This window comes from Alternaria infectoria (genome assembly GCF_024043175.1).
Source record: "Alternaria infectoria strain BMP 0036 chromosome Unknown scaffold_7, whole genome shotgun sequence".
Lineage (NCBI taxonomy): Eukaryota > Fungi > Ascomycota > Dothideomycetes > Pleosporales > Pleosporaceae > Alternaria > Alternaria infectoria.
This window is the reverse complement of record NW_026250696.1, coordinates 1,318,519-1,344,305: the sequence shown is the minus strand read 5'-3', so window position 1 is coordinate 1,344,305 and position 25,787 is coordinate 1,318,519. Positions and strand designations below refer to the sequence as shown.

Here is a 25,787-nt window from a genome sequence, read left to right as displayed (position 1 = left end):
TTCACGTCGTCATCTCCCATAGCGTACCATAAGCGCTAGAGTGTACTCATTTGAGTAAGCTCTCACGCATACCTGGAAGTGGCCGCATGGGTTTGTGGTTAAATCGTAATAGGGGTATCTCAAATCCAAAAATATCAAGTCTCGAGTGACCACACAAGTGTCATCCCATGTTATATCATCATTGTGTACGGTTGTATAACAAAACGCTAGATAGATGAGTTGAGTCAGGTAGCTCGCGTCACATAGGTTCCGGTATTCGGGAGCTTCATAGCCGCGCGATGTAAGAGTCTTTCTGGAAGGGATTGGAGCGGACCGGAAGCGCTGGTGCCGACGATCGTTGATGTTCTTCTGCCGAGCGATTACTTGTAGCTAGCCTGAATTACAAGTGGGTTCATTAAAAACCGAAACGGGGCGAACGGAAACCTAATTGATGGCTAGCGCAGAGAACAGGAGCCGTGATGTCCATCCCACCGAATGAGCATGGGAATGCTAGCAGTCGATCTCAATGTCCAGAGCGCCCAATCGCTCCGGATGCTACGGTCAGGCTCGGAAGCAAGGCGCTGACAGAGCTATGAGTTATTGTTGTGATGCAAAGCACCATGTTAGTCTACCTGGGTATGACGACGATCCCAAAGTAAGAGCGCATCTTTGTATATAACGGGCCTATGCCACCGTAAGACCGCTCTCTACTCAACCATCCACCCGAACCATCAGCTACACCATGGCACGCTTCCTCTTCCAAGTACTGCTTGCTGCCGCGAGCCTCGTCGCTGGCCAAAGCACAACGTGCCCAAATGAGGTTGCCATCTACAACCAGCAAGATCGCACTATGAGTGCGACCAGCAGTGAGTGTGAATTCTCTGGACTGTAAGGAAATCTTGTACTGATACATGCTGCAGACTGGTTCCTTGTTCCGGTACCCAAGGATGCTGTGATGAAGGCCCTCAAGGAGTCGTTCTCGAGCTTGGTCAACCTAGGCGGACTAAATCTGCTATCTCTTCCCGAAGAGCTGAAATTTCCTGAGGGCATGCACCCGGTCATCGTCAACGCCGGAGCCAACACCGATATCCGCCAGGGTGGCCTCCAGCTTGCTACAGGATTGATGGTCGGCAGCTCTATGATCCCCTACGTCGGCGTCGGTAGCTCCAAGACACCACTCAACGCGCCCCTCGTGTCGTACCTTGCCGGCGTGGACGAAGTAACCCAGGGTTATGTTGCCGGCCTTGTCCCATCTCTAGTTGGTAAGTAATTGACGCGAACTCAGTTCAGCCTGTGGATTATAGCTAACGCGCGACCCTTTAGCTACTATAGGCGGTATTCAAACCAGAATCGGCGCATTTCTACCACTCAATGCACCATTCCAATCATACAGGGATGGATCTTTCGGGATCAACTCGAAGTGGGCACAGGCACCCAACCCGGTCAGCGGTCCTGGCCTGTACTCCGAGGCGTTCGATCTCAAGTTCGTTAGCGAACCCAACCAAGCAGCACCCAAATACTCCCTCGACATGTGGAAAAGCATGGTCAACCAGCCCTTCTTGCTCGGCAGCGTTGGAAGCCTGCTTTCACCCAAGTGCCAGCGCAACGTCTACTTCTTTAACAACGCCACCGCACAGCCAACTTATCGATCGGGCAACGTAACTCTTGGTCCTTCAGCGGGTGCCGATGTATTCTCTGCTACCTTGCAAAAGGCCAGTCCAGATGGTTCCGGATTCTACCAGGGAGTTTATGGCTTCACTGGCTGTGGGCAGGCTGTCGGATATGGCGCTGTTGTTCCGCTAGGCGAGGACTGCGAGGCTGCTGCTCAGGCCATCAAGAATACCCCTGGAGCTTTGTAAGAATACTTAATGACCTACCTGGATAGGTAGATGAAAACTACTTGTCGAGTGAAACCAGTAATGTTAGCCATGTACCCATAGTGTCTCAATTCCAGGTTTTATGCTTCTTACGTGCTATAGAAGTAATAAAGAGCTGGCGGAAGGACGTTGCACGCCTTTGCTGCAAGTCGTTACGTCATTGTCGTCGCGTCACCGAAAATGGGGCGTTCACGGTGCGCACGCGTCTTTCCTCGATTGTTACGCATTGTCTTCGTGCGAGCGATACTTGTTGAAAATCTGTCAGCCGGAGATTTATCCGAACTGAGGTCTGGGAATAACACCTCGAGAAGGCCGAGCAATGAATGTACTATACCGTTCGAGGTTAGCGCAGCTGATTAGTACGCAAAAGCTACGTCATATTGACCGGAGATACCCAACGGTAGTCGAATTTTGTGGCATCTGTCATTACTTAGCGTTACCGATGTTCTATCAATTCCTCGCCCTGTTGTTACTGACGGCTTTAGCATCATAAAGGCGTCCGGCACTTGCCACGTTTCCGGCAATCTTTCTCATTCTTCGAGCCGCACCAAGAACAGGGATCGTAGTTCATATTTAAGCATCCCAGAATAAACCGTTGAGAAAAGCGACAAGATATGAACCACTGTAGTCATGGATTCTAAAGACGAACGATCATCAGACACGAATCCCACTTCGATATCAAACACCGACGTAGATCTTGAGAGTGGAAGGCGATCTAGACCAAGACAACGGAGCGAGTCAACATCCGATTCATCGTCGGAGTATGAGGAAGAGAAGGATGCCGATCATGACGGCCACCGTCCATCGGGAAGAGAACTTCAAGAAAGCATTTCGCGATCACGCAGCAGACGCAATCTACCAAGAGACAGAGGAGCGATAGCCACGGCGAGTGGTATGAATCAGCCTTTGAGCCGGACAATATCTAGACGCGACACCGCACTTTCACGAATACGTACACGACCGAATGTTGCGCCCTTTTCCCATCCTCTGGCGCACCAGCAGACCACTGCAGATGTGCTAGTAGATTTTGAGGGCGAAGACGATCCTTATCGCCCCATGAACTGGCCCACAAAGAAGAAGATCACAACGACCATGATGTATGGCCTCACGACTATGAGCGCGACATGGGCTTCTTCTGCGTATTCTGCAGGTACACGACAGATAGCAGCCGAGTTCAACGTAGGAAACCAGGTCGCAGTGTTGGGCACTACGCTCTTCCTGTTTGGATTTGGACTTGGACCGCTTCTGTGGGCTCCACTTTCCGAAGTCTACGGGAGACGTTTGGCAGTTTTGACGCCCATGTTCATTGCAATCTGCTTTAGCTTCGGTAGTGCCGTAGCAAAGGACTTCCAGACACTGATGATTACAAGGTTCTTCGGTGCCTTCTTTGCTAGCGCACCAGTCACGAATACCGGTGGTGTGTTGGGCGATCTGTATAGTCCGGCATGGAGAGCCTTAGCCATGGCAGGCTACGCTATGGCGGTCGTTGGCGGTCCATGTCTAGGGCCAATTGTCTCAGCAGCTTTTGTCGCTAATCCATCACTTGGCTGGCGTTGGACCGAATACTTCACGGGTATACTTCAGGCAACCATTCTGTTCATCGACATTATATTCATCGATGAATGCTACCCACCGAAACTCCTCGTCTACAAAGCACGTCGCCTGCGGCACGAAACCGGCAACTGGGCCCTTCACACGAAGTTCGAGGAGTGGGATGTCAGCATCAAAGAATTGTCTAAGAAGTTTCTTCTTCGGCCATTACAGCTTCTGATGACACCTATTTGTTTTCTCGTCGCACTCTACGCCAGCTTCTGCTACGGAATTCTATACATGATGCTGGGAGGTAAGAGATATCGCTGTACAATCTGCATATGAGATACGTACTGACTTCTACACCCACGTTTAGGCATTCCCATTATCTTTGGCGAAATGAGGGGATGGCCAGCTGTAAGCGCAACGCTGCCTTTCCTGGGTATCTTGGTTGGCGCAATCATCGGCTGCAGCATCAACGCCTATAACCAGCTTCTTTACAACAAAGTCTATCGTGCAGCTGGTAATCGTGCCGTTCCGGAAGCGCGTCTGCCACCGATGATGCTCGGCTCGGTACTCTTCTCAGTCGGTCAGTTCATCCTGGGGTGGACAGCGGACCCTCAATACCATTGGATCGCTCCCGTCCTTGGGCTGGTATTGCTGGGAACTGGTTTCTTCACGATCTTCCAAGCTGCTCTGAATTACCTGGTCGACACATTTACGTTGTATGCAGCGAGTGCAGTAGCAGCGAATACTTTTCTTCGAAGCGCCTTTGCGGGCGCTTTTCCGTTGGTAGTGACGCCGCTGTATCATAACGTTGGAGTAGGCCCCGCGAGTAGCATCACTGGTGGATTCGCGGCACTGCTTATCCCAGTGCCTTTCGTTTTCTACATATATGGCAAGAGAATCAGGAGGGCAAGCAAATGGAGTCGTGGGAGTGTTTTTGATTAAACAGTCAATGGACAGTTACAGTAACACCTTATACAAGGGAAAAGCTGAACAGGTCTGCAGACTACATTAACCTAAAACCTTGCAAAGGAGGTGACCTAAAGTCAACGTAGGCTCCAGGCTGTTCAGTTTTTCCCTAGGTTGGCGTGGTAATACCATTGTGGGTTTTATCTCATCCCGCAATTGATGAAAGCCGGTTTCCGCGCTTCACGTGTCTGATCGACTCAATACCCGACTTAAGTTGTCATCACGTTCTTGATCTCCGGAAACACATCCGCGAACCGAGCTGAGAAAGACTCGACGTACGCACCCCAAGACTCCTTGCAGCCGTCGCATAGCTTTATTCCACCAAACGAAAAAGAAGTATGCCCACCATGTGTCTCACGGTACTGACAGGCCTTACAAGTACCGTCGTTGCTCGCGTCGAGGAACTCGCGTAGGCCGTCGAACATGAGCTCATCACTTCTCGCCATTAAGTGGTTGTAGCGCTCAACGTCCTTGGCATCGCCATCCTGCATGTCGACGCGGTTCCAGAGCTTGAACTGTTGGCGTGCTTGTGTGATGACGGCGGTAGTCTCGGGCCGGCCGATCATCATTCCATCTTCGATGAACCGGTAGCGACGCATCACTAAAGAACTTTGTTAGTAACGGTGCGTTACGGGGAATGGAAATATCAGCCTACTCATGTGTATAGGACCACCGAAAAACCTTAGGAAATTGATTATAACCATGTGTTCTCGCTTGCCCGCCCAAGCAACATCGAGAGCCCAGAGCAACTCACGGGACTGGTGGAAAGCCTTGATACGGATATCGGAAGGCGCGTATGCGAACGTGGAGTTCTGAAAGTCCTAGGTCAGTCCGTGTCCATCGCATCACGTTTGATCAGATATCACTCACTGTCTCGCCCTCGGACCGGTGTTTGTAGAAGGCTACACTGTCGTAGAGAGTGGCGCCGAGTTCATCCAGAGCCTCGAACTGTTCTTCGGTATAGTTTACGTCATCGAGATCGTTACAGACCAGAGCTGCGCCCATGGTAAAACGGATCAAAGCATCTGTGTCGCGCATGCGAAACCATTGTCGGGGCGACTTGGCGAGGGCGGTAACGTAACGTCTGAACAACAGGCCTTCACGGCGTTTGCTTGCTTTGTCTGCTGTAATGAGAAGGAAGCAGCGGAACTCGCGAGCCATGGCCGCACTGTATCTAGATAGGATGACATCAGTATCAGTCTGTGAGGTTCGAGATACAGCAAACAGAGAACAGGTCAGCTTACTGTTCAGTTGTGCCCTGAAAGAGCTCGTCCAGAAGAGCAGTGAGGTTGTAGCCCAGAAGATTGTCGCCAAATGACACCTGTACCAAGTCGCCTTTGCACTCCGCGACGATACCGATGACGATAACACGCATGAAGGCCACATAGCGATTCCAATTGGTGTACTGAGGAATCACGCAGCGTGCGTACTCCCATGCGCATGCATATACTTCTTCCTTGATGCGCTGTGGAAGGTCGAAGTCCTTGAGATCGTTGGCGATATCGGCGGGATAGTCTACGGATTGGAGGATGAGTACGCGTCTTGCATACTGGACATGAGGAGGGGAGACCTTACACCAGTTCTCTCGGATCGGTGGTACGGACTGTTCATTCGGCACAGCGAGGGATGGCTTGAAGAACGGCCTGATGAGTTTGAAGCCCTGATAAGATGTGAGTATAGCTGGTAATGAATGTCGAGTGTCGAGCGTCATTGGGTCAACCGCGCGGAAGAAACATACCGATAGAGTTTCGCGGTACTGCTTGCAAAGCCCCTCGAAGTAACCATACAGCATACTGAACAACATGATCTTGAACATGCTGTTTGTATCGCGGGGAAGAGAATCGGATGCGAAGAGATTTCGTCCGGCTGTCGCAGAGAGTTCAAATACAAAACCCGTCGTGAGCAAGTTTCTCAAAACTTTCTTAGCGCACAAACGAAAAATCCCATGGAACCTTTCACTCATTTCACACTCGTACGGCGCGTTCAGCTCGTAGGATCCGTCGTTCCTGATAGACGGCAAGTCGGCTCATCCTGCACATCGACCCTGACTGTATTGGCAATCACGCTAGAGTGGGGCTTGTGAGTGGGTGATGAGCTCTTTCCCGCACACGGTGAAACGGCGCAAACATACCTACACACCAGCAGCAGCACATCATTGGCGAGACTGCCTGACAACATATCGATCGCGTTTGAAACAATAATGCCCAGAGTTGGGAGATGCAAGGAAATTGCCGATAATGGAGACCCAGCACAGCGGCGTGGCTTTCTAGCCCTTGCACAATTGGGTAATTTCCTACCAGTCTCCCAGGTAACTGAGTACACTAAGCTCCGTTCATATAATGGCAGCGAGATTGAAACACGCTGCACTTAGCTGTGTGTCTACTCCGAATTTGCGTATTGGGTGTGATGAACATGTAAATCTTTGCCCGGAAGATGGCCATCGCGTTCGAGAACGGTGACTGCTGAGTACATGACGCCAGATCAAAGTCCAATACGGTGCCGTCTTCCGAGCTCTTACTGCAGAGTTTCGCAATCCCGCCGCCGTCTAAAAGAAATCCTTCGAATCAAATCGTGGAGTAGGTGATTGCCATTGTCCAGCAAGGAGTCTCACAAAGCAGAGATATCGGAAGTATGTGTACACCGCGAGGTCTACCATTCAAACACTGGCAGTCTATGGTGGCTGGCCTTTTGTCATCGCGCCCGTAGTTCGGTCGATCAGAAAAGACTTGTTATACTTGAAATGCCACTCCTTCTCTCTTGACCATCGCCTTTCCACCACTTGCAAACCCGGTACCTTCACTCCTTATCTCCACAAGTCCAGGCTTGGGCGACTTTTCCTTCTCGTTGTCCTTTTTCTTCTTCTTGCCTTCCTTGGCGTCTGGAACTGTCGTAAGATCCGCATCGCATACATAGCAATGAACAGTCTCGGGCTCCGGTCCTTGATCATGTGCATCTCGCTGATGGCGATGTTCTGGCCGGAGAAACTTATCAACGCATGGTTTGCATAGGACGTGACCACAAGGTATAGCGAGCATGGCTTTCGTACTGTTTGAGAGCGCTTTTTGACAGCTGGGACATGTGCGAGCCGACTTTCCCGTCTCGGACGACTTTTCTTCGTGGAAGTTGACGCTCGTCAAGCTCTTCAGCGACAGGCTGTGCGGTTGATCTGGGTGGCTTGACGGGCATACAGGCGTTTGCTTCGCCTTCTCTACGCTTTTGTGGTGTTGGTCGGGTGTCTCGCCGGGAACCCAAAAACTGGGGAGATGACCCTTGGCTGCTTTGCGCTCGGCGTCGAATGTGCGTTTTGCTTTGCTCTGCTCTTCTTGTGCGATGCGCTTGAGTTCCTCTTGGTCAATTTCGAACTTGCGTTTCGTGCCTCTGGCCTCTCCAGCCTTGGCATCCTGCTCTTCTTCGACCATGATCTTGCTGCCTTGCCTTCCAACGACTCGTGCTGATGCACCTGCTTTGACCGAAAGCCCCATCTGAACAGCTTCGAATTCCTCGACTGCCAGCAGCCGCGCTTCCTCCTCTTCTCGCAGCTTTTGGTCCTCGTCCTCCAACTTCTGGCGCTCGTTCAGCTTCTCTAGTCGCTTCATTTCCTTTCGTTGCGCCAGAAGATTGGTCATGGCGCACTCGCGACAGAACAGATCGCCTTGTGAACAGCACACTGGGTCTACTGAAGGAAGGAGACATAGTTGGCAGGAGCCAAAAGGTAGAAATGAGTCACGGGTCAGACGCGTAGCCTGTGAGCCCCATCGATCTTTGAGGGCATTCCGCTCGTATGACGTGAATATGGTCTTTGGAGGCGGCATGTTGCTAGGTTCAGCATTCAAGATTCGCAAATCGGGACGCGACTTTTCGTGATGGACTCAGTAGGTAGGTCAATCCGAGCAACAGTGCCAGGCGCAGCTATGGGATCTCGTGTCCAAGCTCTGAGGATGATGCACAAGACTCGCAAGTCCAAGTCTAGGCTTGTAAAGTGTCGAGCTCTTGCTGTGGTGATGGAAGAAGGCGTGTTGAAGCGGAAGAGCCATCCACTTGGCGCACGTGCAGGCCGCAATCGCGCTAGCAGTGTCGCCAAAATGCCGGTCCCTGGCAGTGACGTTGGTGGGCCGCGGCATCCAGCTATTGAGCGCGAAATCTTCACATGTCGCCCTCAACCCCACGCCTACACCAATGCGACCAGAGGAGCAGCCAGAGGCCCCCAGCGGGCCATGGCGCGCCGCGTCGGCCTTCACCATGGGCGCTGTCGGGCTCTTGTGCAAAGGATTCCTGAATGGCCTGAGCAAGGTTGAGACGCATGGAATGGAGGGCTTCCTGAAGTTATTGGATGAAAGAGAGGATCCAGCGGGTAGGCAACGAGGCCTCATAACTGGTAAGTGCTTGTACTATCAAGAACCCAGGAAATGCTCAGTACTGACGAGCGTGCAGTCTCGAACCACATCTCCGTGTACGTACGTTTGCCATAATCTCCGAATCGTCATGGATGGACTGCGCTCACACAATCTATACAGAATGGATGATCCCATACTATGGGGCATACTACCACTCGCCTACATATTCACCCCAGACAATCTGCGCTGGGGATTAGGCAGTTACGATCTATGCTTCACCAACAAGTATGTCACCTCTGAAATGCACAGAAAGCTCGGCTGACGCCCTAGCAGAGGACTCTCGACATTCTTTACCTTTGGCCAAGTTCTGCCCACACATCGTTCGGCGCATTCCCAGTTCGGCGGCCTATTCCAAACCACCGTAACGCAAGCGATCCGTCTTCTCTCACACGGCCCGTTCCACGAGCAAGAACCACCAGAAAAGCCTACCACATCGCTCAAGAGCCCAGACCTCATCGATCCTTTTACCGACGGCCACCTCACATTCTCTACAAACGGACAAGACACGTTTCCTGCGCCCTCGGCATACCTGAACCGGCGGCATGCGTGGGTGCACATCTTCCCTGAAGGCATGATACACCAGACGGAAGACAGGATCATGCGCTACTTCAAGTGGGGAGTATCTCGATTGGTACTTGAGAGTGAGCCGATGCCAGACATCGTCCCCATCTTCATTGAAGGCTTCGACAATATCATGCACGAGACACGCACCTTCCCGCGCTTTATACCACGGCCGTTCCAGAACGTCAGGGTGACGTTTGGTGAGAAGCTGGATGCTGAGGAGGTATTCGGCGACTTGCGCGCACGCTGGAAACAGATGCGCGCAAACGAGGAGAGGAAGGGAGGAAAACTGCAAGTCGGTGTTCTCAACGACGCCCTGAAGTACTCCGACGAGGCCGTCAGCATACGCAAAGAGTGCACGCGGCGGATACGGCAGGCGGTTCTGGACGTCAGGCGGCAGCGAGGCTACCCTGAAGACGACCCGAAGAACGGCCTCGCAGAGACATGGCTGAGAGAAGGCCCGGGTAGAGAGGGGCATAAAAAGGATGGCAGCATCACAAAAGACACTTGAGGCGTGTGAGGTGTATGGTATGTGTATTGTGTATATGCGACGCCCAGCATCGGCGTGCGAAACCAGGGGACGCGACAGACCAGCCGAAGCGTGGTCAGGTCAAGACGCCTCGTCAACAAAGAAGCGCGGCAGAGTGTCAGATTAGATCAAGTAATTACACCATCAGCGACTCCTGCCGCCGGCGCGCCGATCAACCACGGCCTCAGGCGACTGGGGGCGGGTTTCGTCGTTGCGAACCGGAGCAGGCACCACGATGCTGTTTGTACAAGGCGGAGAGGTCTCTGGCGTGCTCGTGTCGTCATCCACTGCTGGCGACGCGCATCCATCGCCCCTGGACGGAACGATGAACGTGACGAGGCTGGAGAGAGAAGCTTGGAACAGGCGTGTGGTTTTGTCGCAGAGGCGCCACGAGCACGGGCCCCACGCCAGCCAATGGACGGCAGGTGGGCTCCACCGTCGCCAGATTTATCTTGCTCGTACTACGCCGAGCAGCCTGCAGCGACTCACCCCCAGCATCCAGGACACCGCGGCCCCCTCGACAACGTCGCGCCGCCCTCCCACCGCCCACGACCGATCCGCCGCTGCAGAGCGACCCTGCGCCACCGCCTCGTATGCCTCGCGGCGTCAAGAAGGAGGAGAGCATGCAGGATGCAGACTACTTGCCCGACGCGTCAGTGCCCGCCATGCCAGACGCGAGCAATGGCGTAGGCGGGGCAGACACGCCCAACACGGACAACATCACCATCAAGAACCACTTCCCCGTCGCCCGCATAAAGCGCATCATGCAGGCCGACGACGATGTCGGCAAGGTCGCCCAGGTCACGCCCGTCGTCGTTTGTACGTACTGCCCGCGCGACACTCTCCAGCATATCTAACTCTCCACAGCGAAAGCGCTCGAGCTCTTCATGATCTCCCTCGTCACCAAAGCCGCCGCCGAAGCCAAAGCGCGCAACTCCAAGCGCGTCGGCTCCATCCACCTCAAGCAAGCCATCACCAAGACCGACCGCTTCGACTTCCTCAACGAGATCGTGTCCAAGGTCGCCGACGCGCCCGAGAAGAGTGAGGGCGACATGGACGTGGATGGCAAGAAGAAGAAGACGACAAGCCGGAAAAAGAAGAAGGCAGAGAGCGATGACGACTTTTGAGTCTGAGCGCGCCGGTAGTGACGGACCTCGACGTCTTCTCGATAGTAGGGGGAGCTCATGTCGCCAGGTTTCCACCTTCTGGCACCCACCTAGCCATGATCAGATACACGGTTGCCGTCTCTCATGGATGGGCGCCACAGTTTTCTTTCTGCAGTCGCACGTCTGGCTGACTCCATTTCACAGCCGGGTACGACATATCAAGACGACCCTTCAGGTTGTCAGGCGTTAACTATCTTCCGGGCATTGCATGGGCGGCGTTATTTTGTTGTTGCATGGACCACGATACCAATGAATACGGATGCATGATTCTTCCCACTCGCTTCTTCTTCCCCCATTCCTGTCGCTAACGGAACAATTGTGCCCGCGGCCCGAATAGCGCGCAGTAACGTCACGATTGCAGTTTACGCGGTTTTGCAGCCGATGGGTAAAAGGCGAGGCAGGAAATGCGCCCACCAACCAGGTTTCCTCCACCCGCGCAATTTACCCGACCATCTCCGCAAATCCCCACATGCTAACGGCACCCCAGATACTCTTTCAGGACAGCCTGTAGATCGGTTCCTGCGCCATACCAGATCTATGCTCGTGTTCCTGCTTAGCCTCTCTTCTTTCCCTACCTCCGTAATTTGGGGCCCGTACACGATGTAGTATTAATCATGCATGAGCCCCAGCGCTTTTCCTCTGCAGGATTGTCGTTCTCTGAACCTTCGATTGAGAATTGAACCAGCATGATTTTCTCCAGGTTAGCAGTGCTCCTTGTGGGCATTGCAGTGTCCGTTCAAGGTCATGCCATTGAGGTTGAGAAGAGGGTTTCCGACAAGCACACCACTCGACCTAACCCTTCCAATGGCCACTGGGTCGATGCATGGGCATCAATGCCACAGCTCACCGAGCCTGCAAACCTGCCTCCAGCTCCATTCGTACGTCCACCCATCAAGTCTTCACTGATTCTGTACTAACACATCATATAGAACCAGACAGGCGCAGTCTTCGTGAACTCGACAGTTCGACAGACTCTGTACATGACCACTTCGGCCAAGCAAATCCGTCTCAAATTCTCCAACGTGTTTGGCGGCTCCAATCTTCCCATCACCGCTGTGACAGTCGCGCTTCCGTTGAACCAGACCGCCGGCATCCACCAGATTCAACCCAAGACCGTCCAGAAAGTAACATTCGGAGGCAAGGATGGTATTAGCGTGCCAAATGGCGCACTCGCAGTGTCCGACCCCATCAACTTCGAAATCAAGGCGCAGCAGATCATCACTGTCACTATGTACCTTGCAAGCGGACAAACCACGAACAGCATCACCAGTCACCCCGGCTCTAGAACAACCAGTTGGTTCCAGTTTGGCAACGCAGTCTCCTCGGCTAGTCTAGACATTAGCAACTCTACGACACAATCCGTGGCGCATTGGTACTTCCTCTCCTCCATCGAAGCTTGGGTACAACCACGCGTCGGCTCCCTCCTCATCGTCGGCGACTCGATCACCGACGGCCGTGGATCTACAACCAACCAGAACAACAGGTGGCCCGACCTCCTCCTCGCACGTCTCCAGAAGAACCCCTCCACCAAGTACATCTCAGCCGGTAACTTGGCTGCAGGCGGAAATCGCATTCTAGCCGACGGTCTCGGTCCCAACGCTTTCGGTCGCATCGACCGCGACGTCCTCGCCCATCCGGGTGTCAAATACGCCATGATTTTCGAAGGAGTAAACGATATTGGAACCGCAGCGACAACGCCTGAGGCACAAGAACAAGTCTACCAAGGCCTGACTCAAGCATACGAACAAATGGTGACCCTCATCCACGCCCACGGCATCCCCGTCTTCGGCGCCACCATCACACCGTTCAGCGCGCCAGCCAACTTCACCGAGCAGCCTTACTCCGATCCTGAGCGCGAGAAGACGCGTCAGCGCATCAACACATTCATCCGCACGTCGGGCGTTTTCGATGCCGTTGTGGATTTTGATCAGTTCCTTGCCGACCCCAGCGTCCCCAGTCAGCTCAACCCGTTGTACGACTCGGGTGATTATCTTCATCCTGGCCCTGCTGGATACCAATATATTGCGGATAAGTTCCCTATTCAAATCTTTGGTATGTGGGCGAATGGTGCGGATGAGTTTAGTTGGGGTATGTAGGGTACTGGAGATGGCCACGTCGTAGAAGTTGAGCCTTTTGAAAATGTATATAATGAAATGGACAAGTTGACAAGTTGACAAGTCACTCTTTCGATGTATAAGATACAACATGTGCGTGCGTAGGAGAAAGAATGATCGCAGGGCTAAACTTTAATAGTCATGGTCCGTTGTAGAGAGCCTGTGAAAGCTCATTGTCTCCAAGCCTTTTCTGAATCTCAAATTCTCACACAAACTTGCTTTTCTTGGTGCGTATATGTTCTACGAGGTCTGACCATTTTGAGTCTCCAACGTGACGCGTAGTCTTGAGCATGGCTTTGCAAACATCGTCAGATCTGCCGCAGACGAGAGGTTGAATTTATATGTACATCAGCAGGATATCTATGTATTTGAGGTATCTTCCCTTTGAGTAGACCAAACTTGCAATCGCAATTCAAACGCCATTTTAAAACCACCCACGCCTGAAAATCCATATCGGCGAGAACACGATCGCATCCATCCCAAATTTGATATCAAGAAGACAAAAGCCATGCAGTAGTCCAGCTGTACGGCGTCATAATCATACGATGCCTTGCGAGAATCTCTCAACACCGTTCTTGATCTCCCGGACGATCTCCACTGCCTCATTGGTACTCTGAGCTTCAAAGTCATATCGTTTCGTCTCGCGCTCCTTGAAGACGATGACTCGGAACATCTTGGGATGCTTCTTGCTGACCTTGCTACCGACTACACTGCTGAAATGCACAGTCGTCGTTTTGCCCTGGCCTTCAACACCAAAGCCACCTCGTGCTCCTGTCTTGGACTCTCCGGGCATGATATGAATGTACTCATTATCGAGAGCAATGATGCGAGATGTAGAAGAGGCAAAGGACATGGGCTGTTTGCGAAGGACGGCATAGCGGCGGTAGTAGTTCGTCGCTGTGAGAGCCAGAGCACCAGAGTCGCCGTTCCTGGCGAGTGGATGAATTAGACCCTGGCCAGAGACAGCGGCGTTGGTTCGGTCGCCCTTCTTTGTCTTCTTTGGCGCGCCACCGGTACTGATGATGAGTGGTGCATTGGGTGATGAGGACCCTGGCGATCCCGAAAGACCGTAGACACCGTCGCCTACGAACCGGCGACGCACGAGATCCAGATCCATCCGTGTGTCAAGAGCCTCTACGGTGCGGTCAGGTGGCGCTACCGTAGTGCTGCCGCTAACTTTGAGGATATACAAAGCTTTCTCTAAGCGTAAGTCGTGGCATACTTGATCGAAGATATCAGCAATGTAAGTGTCAGTGGTGCAGGGTATGTTGAAGTGTTTTGTGTTGAAATTTTCGTCGGTGAAGTGGACATTGACTGTCTTGGGGGCTCCAGTGCGGCTAGCAGCATGTGTTTGTGGGACTTTTGGTACGTCGGCAAGGTTACTGGTATCTTTGCGCGTCGCAGTGGGCGCAAACGAAGGGCCGGTAATGGGATTCCTGAAGCTTTTCGCGCGACTTGGAAGAGGCTTGAGGGGCTTCTTCTCTTCCTTCTCGTCAGGACCATCGGTTTGCGACGCGACTGCACTAGCTGCTTCCTGACTGTAGATTGGGGTGAGCTTCTCGTTCTCGCCAAACTCTCGTTGAGATGCCTCCACAAGTGCGAACTCGTCCCATGGCTTATCTCGTGCTCGAGGTCGCATACCACGGGCGTTGTTCGAAGCGAAGTCTTTCAACGGCTTGTTCCTGGTCAAAGGTGGAAACTCGTCGTCAACCTCACCGTCATCGTACATGCGCATGACCCAGCGGTTAACATTCATCTGTTCGGGCGACAGCGGCGGTTCCAGCTTCTCTTCCTGATATCGATGTAGTGCATATCCGATTGCTTCTGCGACAGTAGGACCCTCGCCTTTGTCACTGAATTTCCGGATCAGCAGCTCGACAGGCTTTGAAGGTTTCGAAGAGAATGGACAGTAAAGTTTGATGTATAAAGGGTTCTGCTGAGCTTCGCTAGCAGCGTTCCACATGGCAAAGCGCTGTAGCGGATTCGATGGCTTCTGCTCCTTGGCTCGTAGTGCTTGGGTCAACGCGCTCACTGGTAGTACGAAACTGATGGGTCGCGGCGGTGGCAGTGCTTGTAATGTTGGTGCGATTGGCTCCTTCTTCTTCTTCGGTGACATGTTTTGGAAAGGCGTCAAGCCCGGCATGGTGGGAAGGTCGCCACCTGCGGGAGAGGAGTCCAGCGGATCACCTCCTGCACCGATGAGAGACGCGCTATCGTCGGAGCCAGAGAATTCGGATGTGAGGGAGTCATCTGATTCATCTCCTTCGTCCAGAGCTTCCAGGCGTGCGCGTGCGCGTGCGCCACCAGCCTCCCCTGAGTCTTCTTCGATGCGCTTGGAAAGCATTTGGCTCGCACCTGCGGCCTTGCGCGGGTTGACTCTTCTCTTTCTGAATGACGAATTGTCAAACTCGTTCTCCGAAGACATCTCACTGCTAGTTATGGTGTCCCTTCTTGGTCGGGTTTTGCCCACCTCTACGGTGCCCAATGATCCTCTTCGCAATACGTCGTCCGGCGGCCGTGATGGAGACGTGATCATGAGTGAAGGGCCTTCTCCAGCTTCTGCCAGCTCATTGCGTAGGGCTGATCCAGGCATGGGCGACGATCCTGAGCGCGTCCGTAGCGGCATCTTGGTGAACTTGATCTGGTTGGCTGGTCTAGCAATCCGTCAGTTCAGTCCATGGAGCGCATGGTGATCAGCTACCTCTGCGCATCGTCATCGTCATCGCTCTCGTCGCTCAAGTCACTGCTATCATCTTCTTCCAACTGTTCCTTCCTTCGCCTCCGTTTCGCATTGAGCGTAGGTCCGACCGTGTCGTTGCTTGCCCCTCCAGTGACCATGCCACCCTCGTCGTCATCTTCGCCAAAGCCCTCTGGCGACTTCAGGCCAGCTGACCGCGGGGCCTGGAAGTATTCCGAAGTGATCGCGGTGGGTATGGGTGGGGAGTAGGTGCGCTTGATGTCGGCGGCATTGGGAACCCAGCCTGCGGCGCGAAATGCGGGGTTGTTCAGGACGCTCGAGTCTACATTGATCAATCGTTCGCCTACGCCGTCTTTGATCGAGGAGAGGTACGCGGTTCGAAGCTGATATAGCACAAAGCTGCCCAAGTTAGCTGCGGCGTGCGCCACGGGGGCAGGTGGGCTTACTCTTCGTTCTGAAGGAGCGACATGGTGGGAAGGTCAAGGTATCATAGTCTCGTAACAGAAGGGTATGCTCAGACCAGCTGAAAGGGTATCATGAAGCCATGCAGCGAGGCCGCAGTGACGCATGTGGGGATGTGAATGCGTGCCCTGGACCCTGGCTTGGCATCGGCCCTTGTCCAGGCGCGCGTGCAGTGAGATCATTGTCAAGTTTCCGACTTCTTGCGCCCAACACAAACCTCTTGACAACCGCGACCCAGCCACGATGAACTTACTCGCTGGCTATTCCGACTCAGAATCCGATGGCGAAGCGCCGTCCGCGCCGAAAATAGTCGCGAAACCCACTGCGAAACCCGCCTTCCAAAAAGTCGTCGATCGCTCCAACCCAGGACGGATCAAGGTCAACCTTCCAGGCGCGTCGCTGTCGCGATCACAAAAAGACGATATTCAAGATGATGCGCCACCGTCGAAGAAGCCGCGTCTGGGCGGGGGCTCGTCATTTGGCGGCTTCAATGCAATGCTACCCGCGCCGAAGAAACCAAATGTAAACGCCATCACAGCGTCTGAGGGTTCAAAGACAGGAAGCAGGGGGCTGGGGAAAGGTCTCGCATCTGGAATAAACCTTAAGACTGGCGCGGAGCCTGCATTCAAGAGGGAGTCAAAAGTGGAGGCAGAGGAGTATGACGAGACTGGCAACCCGATAAAGAAGGAACCTATGAAGAGAGAAGACTTTCGGGCAATGCTGAACTTGCCAACACCCAAATCGGAGACAAAGACAGAAACCAAGCCTCAGATAGCGGAACATGAGATGAACGTGGAACCTGGGCCACAGCACGTATCTAAGCCAGCGACGCCACGCTTTGTACCTATGTCTGTCGGCAAGGGAAAGAAGAAGAAACCCACAGCACCTCGACCGGCAGCCGCAACGAACGAGACGAGCACCACGACAAGCACAAGCACATCTACGCCGCAATCGCAACTACCACCTCCTGAAACCAAGCCGCGCAAACCCAAGGTCTCTCTCTTTAGCGTCTCCAATGAAGCAGAAAGCGCTCCTAAAGAGACGGCTGATGGGAACTATCAGCCACTACTCTATGGCGCAGAAGAGGGAGGGGAAGTCGCCATGACAGAGGCCCTCTATGACGTGCCCCCAGCAAATCAGTATACACAATACCCTCCTCCCTCAACCGGTGGACAGGATCCGAATAACCTCACCAATATCGCATCCGAGTTAAACTTGTCAGAAGCAGAGCGCCGACAACTATTCGGCAAGAAAGGACGCGGCGGTCCGGACTTCTCTGGCGCCAAAATCCAGGATTTCAACACAGATATGGAGTATGCGCATAATGAGAAGCTACGACAACAGGGCGAATCAGTACAGCACAACCCGCTCAAATCTATATCTGGAACTGGAAAGAATAGTCTTCGAAGCCTGGTCAATGTCGCGACGACCCAGAAAGATGCACTGGAGGACCATTTTGCTGCCGGTGCTCGCAACAAGAGAGAAGCAGGCAATAGATACGGCTGGTAACATTGTGAGGTCTATACATCTTTCTTGGGGAATAAGGCATAAGCACAATATGATTTATTTGGCTTCCTAGAGCCGATGGCGCTGCCATCCAGTCCTAGGTACAACTTTCTCTTCTGCTACTGTATCTGGTGAACCGAATGACAAGGTATCCAAACTTCCTGCATTATGTCTTTCTTGCGCGCTCTTTTCCTGCTCATCTCAACATCCTCGGTACATAACCCTACACTGTAGTTTTAGACTATACTATAGTATTAGTGGTCCTCGCCGATCGCCGCAGTCCTACCGTCACTCTCAGTCACATGCGCCAAACACAAGATCAGACGCGTCAGCGGACAATGGTACCTTGCTTCCAGCTTGGGGATTGAACAAGCGACATCCCCGTTGTGGAAGAATCTCTAACGGAATTCGCCAACACTTCCCGCATTGGGCATGGCAACTTCACCGCCATTATGATGGCTCTTCGCATGGTTGAAGCCGTCGAAAGACTGGCACTTTCCTTTTCCATCGACTGCAGGATGGCCGAGTGATGTGATTCCGACCTCCTGATCGAAGGCATTGGACCACTTCTGGTGCAATTCGCCGAGAGCGGCGTGCTATCGAATGAACACGGGGGCACACGGGATGAGGGAGGCTTGTGAACTAGAGCCGATGGGATTTGATTTTTTTGAGTGCCATAGTGGAGATGCATGAGGTGGATGATGGGGTGCGGAGGGATTCAGTGTTGCTTTAGTGTTTAATGCATTGTATGGTGCGTTCCCAGCCTCCTTGCTACTGCGTGGTACTGGTGTAGGGTGTCAGGAGGGTGTGATGACTTCAGACTACTTGTTTAGAATCACACAAGAATGTATATTGGGTATCACAACGCTACTTCACTTCCCAGCCGCAGCCTTAGCAGCAGCCTCCTTCTCTCGCTTCCTCTGCAGATACCTCTCCTTGGCACTACTGATATCCTTCTCTGTCTTCTGACTCTTCCGTGCATGCTCCAGTTTCGCCTGTTCCTCAGCTTCTTCATCTGCTTTCCGCTTGTTTGCCGCTTCAATCTGCTCGGCTACCATCTGCGTCTGGCGTTCGCGTTGTGCATTCTTGCCGAGTTTGGGTTTCGTCCATGCTGATTGCGTCTGGTTTGCAGCAGTAGTGGAGGCAGAGGCAGAGGAAGCGGGCTTGGGTTTCGCGATGATGTTAAGGCCTGCTGAGAGGAGCTGGCGTTTGTCCGCGATCTGCCCATCCTCATTTAGTATGACGTTCTTGCCCTGTTTACGTAGCTCTTCGACAATCTCAGCGTCTGTCTTTTCCCTCTCTTCCTCCTCAACAACGGGCTTCACACCGTCCTTCAGTGCTTGCGCCGCTGCTTCCATAGCCTCCTGATGCCGTCGTTCCTGTTCCGCGAGCATCTGTTTGTGGAAGCCCTGCATACCAAACTTCTTCTTTTTCTCTTCCTCCTCTTCTTGCCTCTTCTTCTCTTCTTCCTCGGCCTTTCGGGTCTCTTCTTGTTGGGCTTTGTATGCGCCGGTCACAAACTTCTCCTTGTCCGCAAACTCGTCTCCTTCGGCTTCACGTTCGCGCTGGAGTAATTTATCGCGTGCCCGTAGTTGGTCCTTCTTGCGTTGCTCGGCGGATTCGAAGAGCGCATCCATGTACTTGGGTTTCCGTTCCGCGGCGCTGTCGCGTTCAGCAGCTTTTTTGGCGGCGCTGACCGCGTGGAGCGCGTCGTATGCAGCATCATAGTCGTATATGGTAGCATCGGCTTCTAAAGCTTCCTGTGCGCGTTTCTCGGCTTCTGCAGCGCTGGCGGAGTACGCGATGGCGGTGGGATCATCTTCTTTCGGCTTAGGTTTCTTGGACGGAGGAGCTGGAGGCTGGCCTTTCTTGGGTTTTGAGTGCGCTGGTTTCGAGGGTTCTGATGAGGTAGCGGCCAGAGTGTCTTCGAAGTTTAGCTCGCCGATTTCCTGGGCGCCGTCAGCCGCTATGGATTTGCCTTTCACATCTTCCTCCTCTTCGTCGAACAGCGGCTTCTTCTTCTTCCCCAGAGAAGGCTTGGCGGCCGATTTCGCGAGTGGATTCGCGCCCTTGTTCTTCACATTGAGTCCGAATTTGAATGACATGTTGATGTTGAGTTGGGATGGTGTCAGAGTCGCGACCGCGAATTGGGCTGTCGCATGCCAAGGCGCGCGCGACCAGTGAAATCATCGACACCTCCGCGCCTTCTCCGCAATTCACGTCCCTTGGTTCGCAATGACTGCAGACACGTCAACCCGCACACCTTGTACAAATATCACTCATGCATGAATGTCGGTTAAACCACCATAGTCCTCATCATGGAGGAGCAGGCTAGCGATCCACCGGCGGAGAGCCTCTACACCACGGCCAAAGCGTCACGATTTCACTTCAAGTCTGGGTCCAAACATCGCTCAAAGCGTCACAAAAGCGAAAGCAAGGACGAAGATACCGATGACCATACTTCCAAGAGACACAGGTCGGATCGGACCAGCGAAGAACGGCGCAGCCACCGCGACTCGAGGCGCAAACATAAGCACAAGCATCGCTCTTCCGACCAAGATCGTCACCCGACATCCACACGAGACGGCGCCTACTACGACCCTGATTACCGTCACCGCGAATCATTATACGACAACTTAGAGGATCTAGGTACAGGCTCTCCAGGCCCAGCTCCCGATGACGCTTTCCGCGAGTCGCTGTTCGATGCGCTTGCCGACGATGAAGGTGCGGCGTACTGGGAAGGTGTATATGGCCAGCCCGTACACATATATCCCGACACAAAACCCGGCCCCGATGGAAAGCTGGAGCGTATGACGGAAGAGGAGTATGCGGACTTTGTGCGTACGAAGATGTGGGAGAAGAGCCACCAGCACATTGTAGAAGAACGCGAGGCGAAAGAACGGGCGCGTCAAAAACGAAAAGCGCAACGCAGTCAGCTTGATGAGGAACTCGAGCGGGAGGAAGCAGAAAGAGAGAGCATGCGACGCCGCATGGAAGAGAGCCTGCGTCGGGGCGAAGAGCGGAAGAAAGCGAAGGAGGCAGAGGCTGCATGGGAAAGTTACACGGCCAAATGGGACAGCCTGAAGAACGCCCAAGGTCTGGATAAGGAGACAGATGCGAAGGTCCGTGAGATGATCCCATGGCCCGTAGTGTCTGGCAGAGCAAATCACGTCTCCAAGGAGGAAATAGAGCGCTTTTTCCGGACTACAAAGACGTGGAAGGAGGACCCTGCGTCACTGCTGAAGGCGGAGCGCGTGCGCTGGCATCCCGACAAGATGCAGCAGCGATTTGGACAGCATATTGACTCCGAGACTATGAAGTTGATCACGGCGGTTTTCCAGGTTATCGATCGACTGTGGAACGACCGACGTTGATCTGGATGCGGACCTCAACAGCCGGCATCTTCCTTCGTCATACTTTCTTCATTCCGAGATACCCAAGGGAGCACATTGTGTAGTCCCATCTGTCAGCCGGCATACCCATCAATGAATATCGGTCCCGGCACCAGATTAATATCAATCGTACTACATCGTTGCCTCACTTCTTGGCATCATGTCACCGTACTTTCAAAATGTTAATCTCCGGCTTCCAAGAATCTTGGAAAGATCTTGGCGCAATGTATCCATGACGAAGCAACCGGGCTGAGACAGTTAAGCACGACGATCTTCGCTACAAATGCGCTGACAATGCTAAGTGACCGGCTAAATGCTTGGTCCCAGACCAAATGCTTTTGCCAACACCATCGGTGAATATATCACCTATGGTCATCTGAGCATGTCGCATGCCCAGCTGGATAAAATGCAAATAAGTTGATGATGCGGAAATAAAGTGGCTTGACTGCATGCATCGTGGGTTGGCGCGGTGCTTGACTGAGCTTAATCAGGATGCAAAAGCTTGTGCAAATCAACATGCACACATTCAGGTACAGCAATGCGACGATAAGATGGTTTTCGAAGATACGGAGGATCAATCCAGAACGTAGCGGGTCAACATGTTTCTCGACTGGCCAAGACGTTTTCCGCTCCACTCTTGTCGCACCACAGTATATCGGGCCTATAGCATGACAGGTCCACACAGAACGCATCTCCAGCGGAAATGAATGTTTCGAGTTTCAAAACTACGCCTCTACAGCTGTCCAACCATTACGTTCAGACCCTGAATACCCGGTGGTTCGATCTTGTTTTTAGGACACGGCTCCACACACGGCGACGGGACGTAGACATGCTCCCATGCACTCCACAGTTACTACGGCTGGTATACGCCAGGTGCGCCTGCTCGGCAGGTGCCCTCCAATTTGTAAGGCTCCCTCGATCCGCAGCCGCAGTTCACCGGCGGTCCCTGGTAATGATCAGCACGGTACAACGCATCCACTGGTATATAAGAGTCCCAACTGTCCTCGAAAGAAGGACACCAAGCATCTCCAACTTGAATCAACACAATGGTTGCCTTCTCTTCTATCATTCTCGCTCTCGGTAGCGCCACTGCGGCTCTCGCCTCGCCCCTCGGCCTCATCCTCGATGCTCGTGCTCAGGAAGAGTCTGCCAACTTGACTGCTCGCGCCACCCAGCCAGGCGAAGGCACCAACAACGGCTACTTCTACTCATTCTGGACCGACAACCAAGGCCAGGTCACCTACAACAACGGCGCTGCCGGAAAGTACGATGTCCAGTGGTCCAACGTTGGTAACTTCGTTGCTGGCAAGGGATGGTAAGGCACCCTCAGAACCCACGCTCTCCACTCTGCTAACTCTCTTCGTTAGGAACCCCGGCTCGCCTGACAAGGTGGTCAAGTACTCTGGTACCTGGAACGCTGCCAACGTAAACTCCTACGTCTCTCTTTACGGATGGACTCGCAACCCGCTTGTCGAGTACTACATCGTCGAGACCTACGGCTCTTACAACCCCTCTTCTGCTGCTCAGAAGAAGGGTTCCGTCACCTCTGACGGTGGCACATACGACATCCTCCAGACCACCCGCACCAACCAGCCTTCCATTGACGGCACTGCTACTTTCCAGCAGTACTGGTCTGTCAGGACTAGCAAGCGCGTCGGTGGTACCATCACTGTCAAGAACCACTTCGATGCCTGGGCCAAGTACGGACAGAAGCTTGGTACGCACTACTACATGATCCTCGCTACTGAGGGCTACCAGAGCTCTGGATCCGCTAGCATCACCGTTGAGAGCGCTTGAAGAATTGCGCTTGCAAAGTAGGGGGGTCAAAAAGCCTTACGGCTTGAATTCTTGTAGATATATACACACACTTTATCGTCATTAAAAATGCCATTATATTGCGCAGTACACTTGGATAGCAACATGAGTCAGTGATTAGTATGCCTGGAGGAATGCAGTTGTGATTAGTCGGGGGAATCAGGGGCCAAGTAAGCCCGACGAACCGGTTCAGGGAGCATGCCCAGCGCGCGCTGCCGAACGCGCTAAGAACGTGTCACCTCTCCATCTACATCAGCCTTGCAGCATAACAGCCCTGGAGCGCTTTCCGGCGCCGGCTGGCTGATCACGCGATGTCCCTTTGATATTGACACATGAATGGGATTCGGTCAGATCGCTCCCCTAATATTGCTTGCACTACCATTTCTTGCTGCTGCCTAGATCTATCACGGTAGGTTTAAGCAGTGTCCGTCTGGCTCCAGTGACTGACAGATGCCTAGAACATAGGTCGCCCTCCTTGTTCGATCCGAAGTCGTCGACAGTCAACACGACGATGGCCTGCGATCCTTGCTTGATGAAGTTGAAAGGGATGAACGCGAACACGAGGAGAAGATGGGCAACGTTCAAGAATATTTCTACAAGAAGCGCTCCTGTTATGCACAGGCTCCAAGAGCTGGACCAAACTATTCAAGACTTCCAAGAGTAGGAATTCATTGCCGAAAGCTACATCCATAGGTTACTAGGTAGTGAGCCAGTGCTGCGCGCAAAAGGTAGCACTTCTAGGTATTAAGACATCGTTCTTGTCAACATAGCACACAGTACGTGTGCGCAACGCGGAACCGTGCGGCACGAGCTCCAGCACGGTATCTTGCCCAGGTCTGGATACCCCGCATCACGTGTGTCAGCTCAGCCTAACACCTTCATCTACACACGTAGACCCACTTCTACTCTGCATCCTTGCTTCTCGTCAAAAACGGCCTACCGTCTTCCAGAATGGACCACTAATAGTTGGCGTTACCTTCTATCCCCTCCCATTGAAGATCTTGAGATCTACCGCTATGCGCCTCTTACGACTGGAGGACAACGATACCTTCAGCCTCGTGGAAATACTCGATGAAATCGTGCCACCATATGCTATTCTCTCGCATACATGGGGTGCCGATTCCGAGGAAGTAACGTTTGAGGATGTAACCTGCAGAAAGGGTGCCGAGAAGGCGGGGTATCGCAAGATCTGGTTTTGTGCCACACAGGCTAGAAAGAATCATCTAGAGTATGTCTGGGTGGATAGCTGTTGCATTGATCGAAAGAGCAGTTCTGAGCTCTCGGAAGCTATTAATTCGATGTTTCGATGGTATCAGAAGGCTGATATTTGCTATGTCTACCTAGCAGACGTCACTACAGAGCTGTTAGAAGACACAGTCGAGGGAAAGAGTTGGAATACAGCATTCGAGGAAAGTAGATGGTTTACTCGTGGATGGACATTGCAAGAGCTGATCGCACCAAGGATAGTGGAGTTCTTCTCACGAGACGGAGTCTATCTAGGGTCGAAGAGCACTTTGGAAGGAAGCATCAGTCGAATAACGGGCATGCCCGTAGAAGTTCTTCAAGGGGAATCATTGCTCAACTACAGTTTATCTGTTCGTATGACGTGGGCATCAAAGCGCAGAACGAAACGTGTGGAGGATGCGGTTTATTGTCAATTAGGTCTCTTTGATGTGACCATGCCTTTAGTGTATGGTGAAGGACTTCAGAAAGCGAAGAAACGCCTCGACAATGAGATCAAAGATGCACTCGGGACTCCTTTTACTGGCGTCTTTGGCTCACGAGAGATGAATCCCGATGAACTACGAAGACTGCAAGAGTCCCTGTTGTTTAGTCGAATCGACGCCCGTAGAACTGCGGTTGCACCGGCGAATATTCGAACATGCGATTGGTTCTTACATAGCTCTGGATACGCAACCTGGCAAGATGACACCAAACTGAACGAACATCATGGCATCCTGTGGGTCAAGGGAAATCCCGGTACTGGAAAGTCTACCCTTATGAAATACGCTCTGGAAAACACTGAAAGAGCCACGGGTAGATCTGTGGTTGTTTCTTTTTTCTTTAGCGCGCGTGGACGAGATCGTCTGGAAAGGTCCACTGTGGGACTGTATCGCGCGCTGCTAGCGCAAATACTCGAGCGCCGACCCGATCTTGTCGACGTTCTCAAGGAAACCCCAGCCTTGTTCCGGACTAGGATCTTGAAAACTCAGGAATGGGATATCGAGTCGCTCAAAGCCATCTTGGAGGCTACTGTGCGAAAGTTTGGTTCAGCACCCCTGATTTGCTTCATCGATGCCTTGGATGAGGTTGAGGACTGGCAGATAAGAGATATGGTCGCATTTTTCGAGCGTTTAGGACAGGTAGCACTCGATTGTAAGACAGTCCTTCGTGTCTGCTTTGCGAGCAGGTACTATCCGCACATCAGCGTTGGACACGCAGTCGAATTGAGACTCGAAAGAGAAGCCGGGCATGACCAGGATATTGTTGAATACATATCCAGTGAATTGCGAATTGGTAAAGGCGAGGCCGCTCAGCGCATTCGTAAAGAGATGCAGATAAAAGCGTCAGGCATATTCATGTGGACGGTGCTAGTTGTTCGCATCCTGAACCGAGAGTACGACCGTGGCCGGGTTTGGGCACTTCAACGTCGGTTGGATGAGTTACCTGGAGATCTACATGAACTTTTCTGCGACATGTTGACAAGAGATTCCCACAGTCGAGACGACTTGATATTGTGTATACAGTGGATTCTCTACTCAGAAACTGCACTCAGTCCCGAGCAACTA

At 52.8% G+C, this 25,787-nt stretch overlaps 13 protein-coding genes across 13 annotated transcripts; 8 read left to right on the top strand and 5 right to left on the bottom strand.

The window, feature by feature from the left end:
- Positions 1 to 721: 721 nt before the first annotated feature.
- On the top strand, positions 722 to 1,838 carry J4E92_005308 (uncharacterized protein; the record flags this gene model as incomplete). The annotated part of the gene is made up of 3 exons (XM_051496691.1): positions 722 to 845; positions 900 to 1,241; positions 1,303 to 1,838. The coding sequence occupies 3 exons, from the start codon at positions 722 to 724 to the stop codon at positions 1,836 to 1,838; spliced, it is 1,002 nt and encodes a 333-aa protein (XP_051353411.1).
- Positions 1,839 to 2,486: 648 nt separating this feature from the next.
- On the top strand, positions 2,487 to 4,337 carry J4E92_005307 (uncharacterized protein; the record flags this gene model as incomplete). The annotated part of the gene is made up of 2 exons (XM_051496690.1): positions 2,487 to 3,699; positions 3,763 to 4,337. 2 exons carry the CDS (start codon positions 2,487 to 2,489, stop codon positions 4,335 to 4,337), a joined length of 1,788 nt encoding a protein of 595 aa, XP_051353410.1.
- Positions 4,338 to 4,570: 233 nt separating this feature from the next.
- ABA3 (Molybdenum cofactor sulfurase) lies at positions 4,571 to 5,522 on the bottom strand (the record flags this gene model as incomplete). Its single annotated transcript, XM_051496689.1, has 3 exons — positions 4,571 to 4,962; positions 5,017 to 5,182; positions 5,232 to 5,522. The coding sequence occupies 3 exons, from the start codon at positions 5,520 to 5,522 to the stop codon at positions 4,571 to 4,573; spliced, it is 849 nt and encodes a 282-aa protein (XP_051353409.1).
- Positions 5,523 to 5,601: 79 nt separating this feature from the next.
- On the bottom strand, positions 5,602 to 6,177 carry J4E92_005305 (uncharacterized protein; the record flags this gene model as incomplete). Its single annotated transcript, XM_051496688.1, has 2 exons — positions 5,602 to 6,021; positions 6,100 to 6,177. 2 exons carry the CDS (start codon positions 6,175 to 6,177, stop codon positions 5,602 to 5,604), a joined length of 498 nt encoding a protein of 165 aa, XP_051353408.1.
- A 913-nt stretch (positions 6,178 to 7,090) lies between these two features.
- Positions 7,091 to 7,987, bottom strand: J4E92_005304 (uncharacterized protein; the record flags this gene model as incomplete). Its single annotated transcript, XM_051496687.1, has 1 exon — positions 7,091 to 7,987. One exon carries the CDS (start codon positions 7,985 to 7,987, stop codon positions 7,091 to 7,093), a length of 897 nt encoding a protein of 298 aa, XP_051353407.1.
- Positions 7,988 to 8,537: 550 nt separating this feature from the next.
- On the top strand, positions 8,538 to 9,827 carry J4E92_005303 (uncharacterized protein; the record flags this gene model as incomplete). Its single annotated transcript, XM_051496686.1, has 4 exons — positions 8,538 to 8,736; positions 8,793 to 8,811; positions 8,876 to 8,980; positions 9,029 to 9,827. 4 exons carry the CDS (start codon positions 8,538 to 8,540, stop codon positions 9,825 to 9,827), a joined length of 1,122 nt encoding a protein of 373 aa, XP_051353406.1.
- A 611-nt stretch (positions 9,828 to 10,438) lies between these two features.
- Positions 10,439 to 10,972, top strand: J4E92_005302 (uncharacterized protein; the record flags this gene model as incomplete). Its single annotated transcript, XM_051496685.1, has 2 exons — positions 10,439 to 10,664; positions 10,713 to 10,972. The coding sequence occupies 2 exons, from the start codon at positions 10,439 to 10,441 to the stop codon at positions 10,970 to 10,972; spliced, it is 486 nt and encodes a 161-aa protein (XP_051353405.1).
- A 725-nt stretch (positions 10,973 to 11,697) lies between these two features.
- On the top strand, positions 11,698 to 13,107 carry J4E92_005301 (uncharacterized protein; the record flags this gene model as incomplete). The annotated part of the gene is made up of 2 exons (XM_051496684.1): positions 11,698 to 11,889; positions 11,941 to 13,107. The coding sequence occupies 2 exons, from the start codon at positions 11,698 to 11,700 to the stop codon at positions 13,105 to 13,107; spliced, it is 1,359 nt and encodes a 452-aa protein (XP_051353404.1).
- A 556-nt stretch (positions 13,108 to 13,663) lies between these two features.
- J4E92_005300 (uncharacterized protein) lies at positions 13,664 to 16,292 on the bottom strand (the record flags this gene model as incomplete). The annotated part of the gene is made up of 3 exons (XM_051496683.1): positions 13,664 to 15,779; positions 15,827 to 16,222; positions 16,270 to 16,292. 3 exons carry the CDS (start codon positions 16,290 to 16,292, stop codon positions 13,664 to 13,666), a joined length of 2,535 nt encoding a protein of 844 aa, XP_051353403.1.
- A 236-nt stretch (positions 16,293 to 16,528) lies between these two features.
- Positions 16,529 to 17,794, top strand: J4E92_005299 (uncharacterized protein; the record flags this gene model as incomplete). The annotated part of the gene is made up of 1 exon (XM_051496682.1): positions 16,529 to 17,794. The coding sequence occupies one exon, from the start codon at positions 16,529 to 16,531 to the stop codon at positions 17,792 to 17,794; it is 1,266 nt and encodes a 421-aa protein (XP_051353402.1).
- An 869-nt stretch (positions 17,795 to 18,663) lies between these two features.
- On the bottom strand, positions 18,664 to 19,896 carry J4E92_005298 (uncharacterized protein; the record flags this gene model as incomplete). Its single annotated transcript, XM_051496681.1, has 1 exon — positions 18,664 to 19,896. The coding sequence occupies one exon, from the start codon at positions 19,894 to 19,896 to the stop codon at positions 18,664 to 18,666; it is 1,233 nt and encodes a 410-aa protein (XP_051353401.1).
- Positions 19,897 to 20,109: 213 nt separating this feature from the next.
- J4E92_005297 (uncharacterized protein) lies at positions 20,110 to 21,165 on the top strand (the record flags this gene model as incomplete). The annotated part of the gene is made up of 1 exon (XM_051496680.1): positions 20,110 to 21,165. The coding sequence occupies one exon, from the start codon at positions 20,110 to 20,112 to the stop codon at positions 21,163 to 21,165; it is 1,056 nt and encodes a 351-aa protein (XP_051353400.1).
- A 1,064-nt stretch (positions 21,166 to 22,229) lies between these two features.
- On the top strand, positions 22,230 to 22,980 carry J4E92_005296 (uncharacterized protein; the record flags this gene model as incomplete). The annotated part of the gene is made up of 2 exons (XM_051496679.1): positions 22,230 to 22,498; positions 22,551 to 22,980. 2 exons carry the CDS (start codon positions 22,230 to 22,232, stop codon positions 22,978 to 22,980), a joined length of 699 nt encoding a protein of 232 aa, XP_051353399.1.
- Positions 22,981 to 25,787: the final 2,807 nt, after the last annotated feature.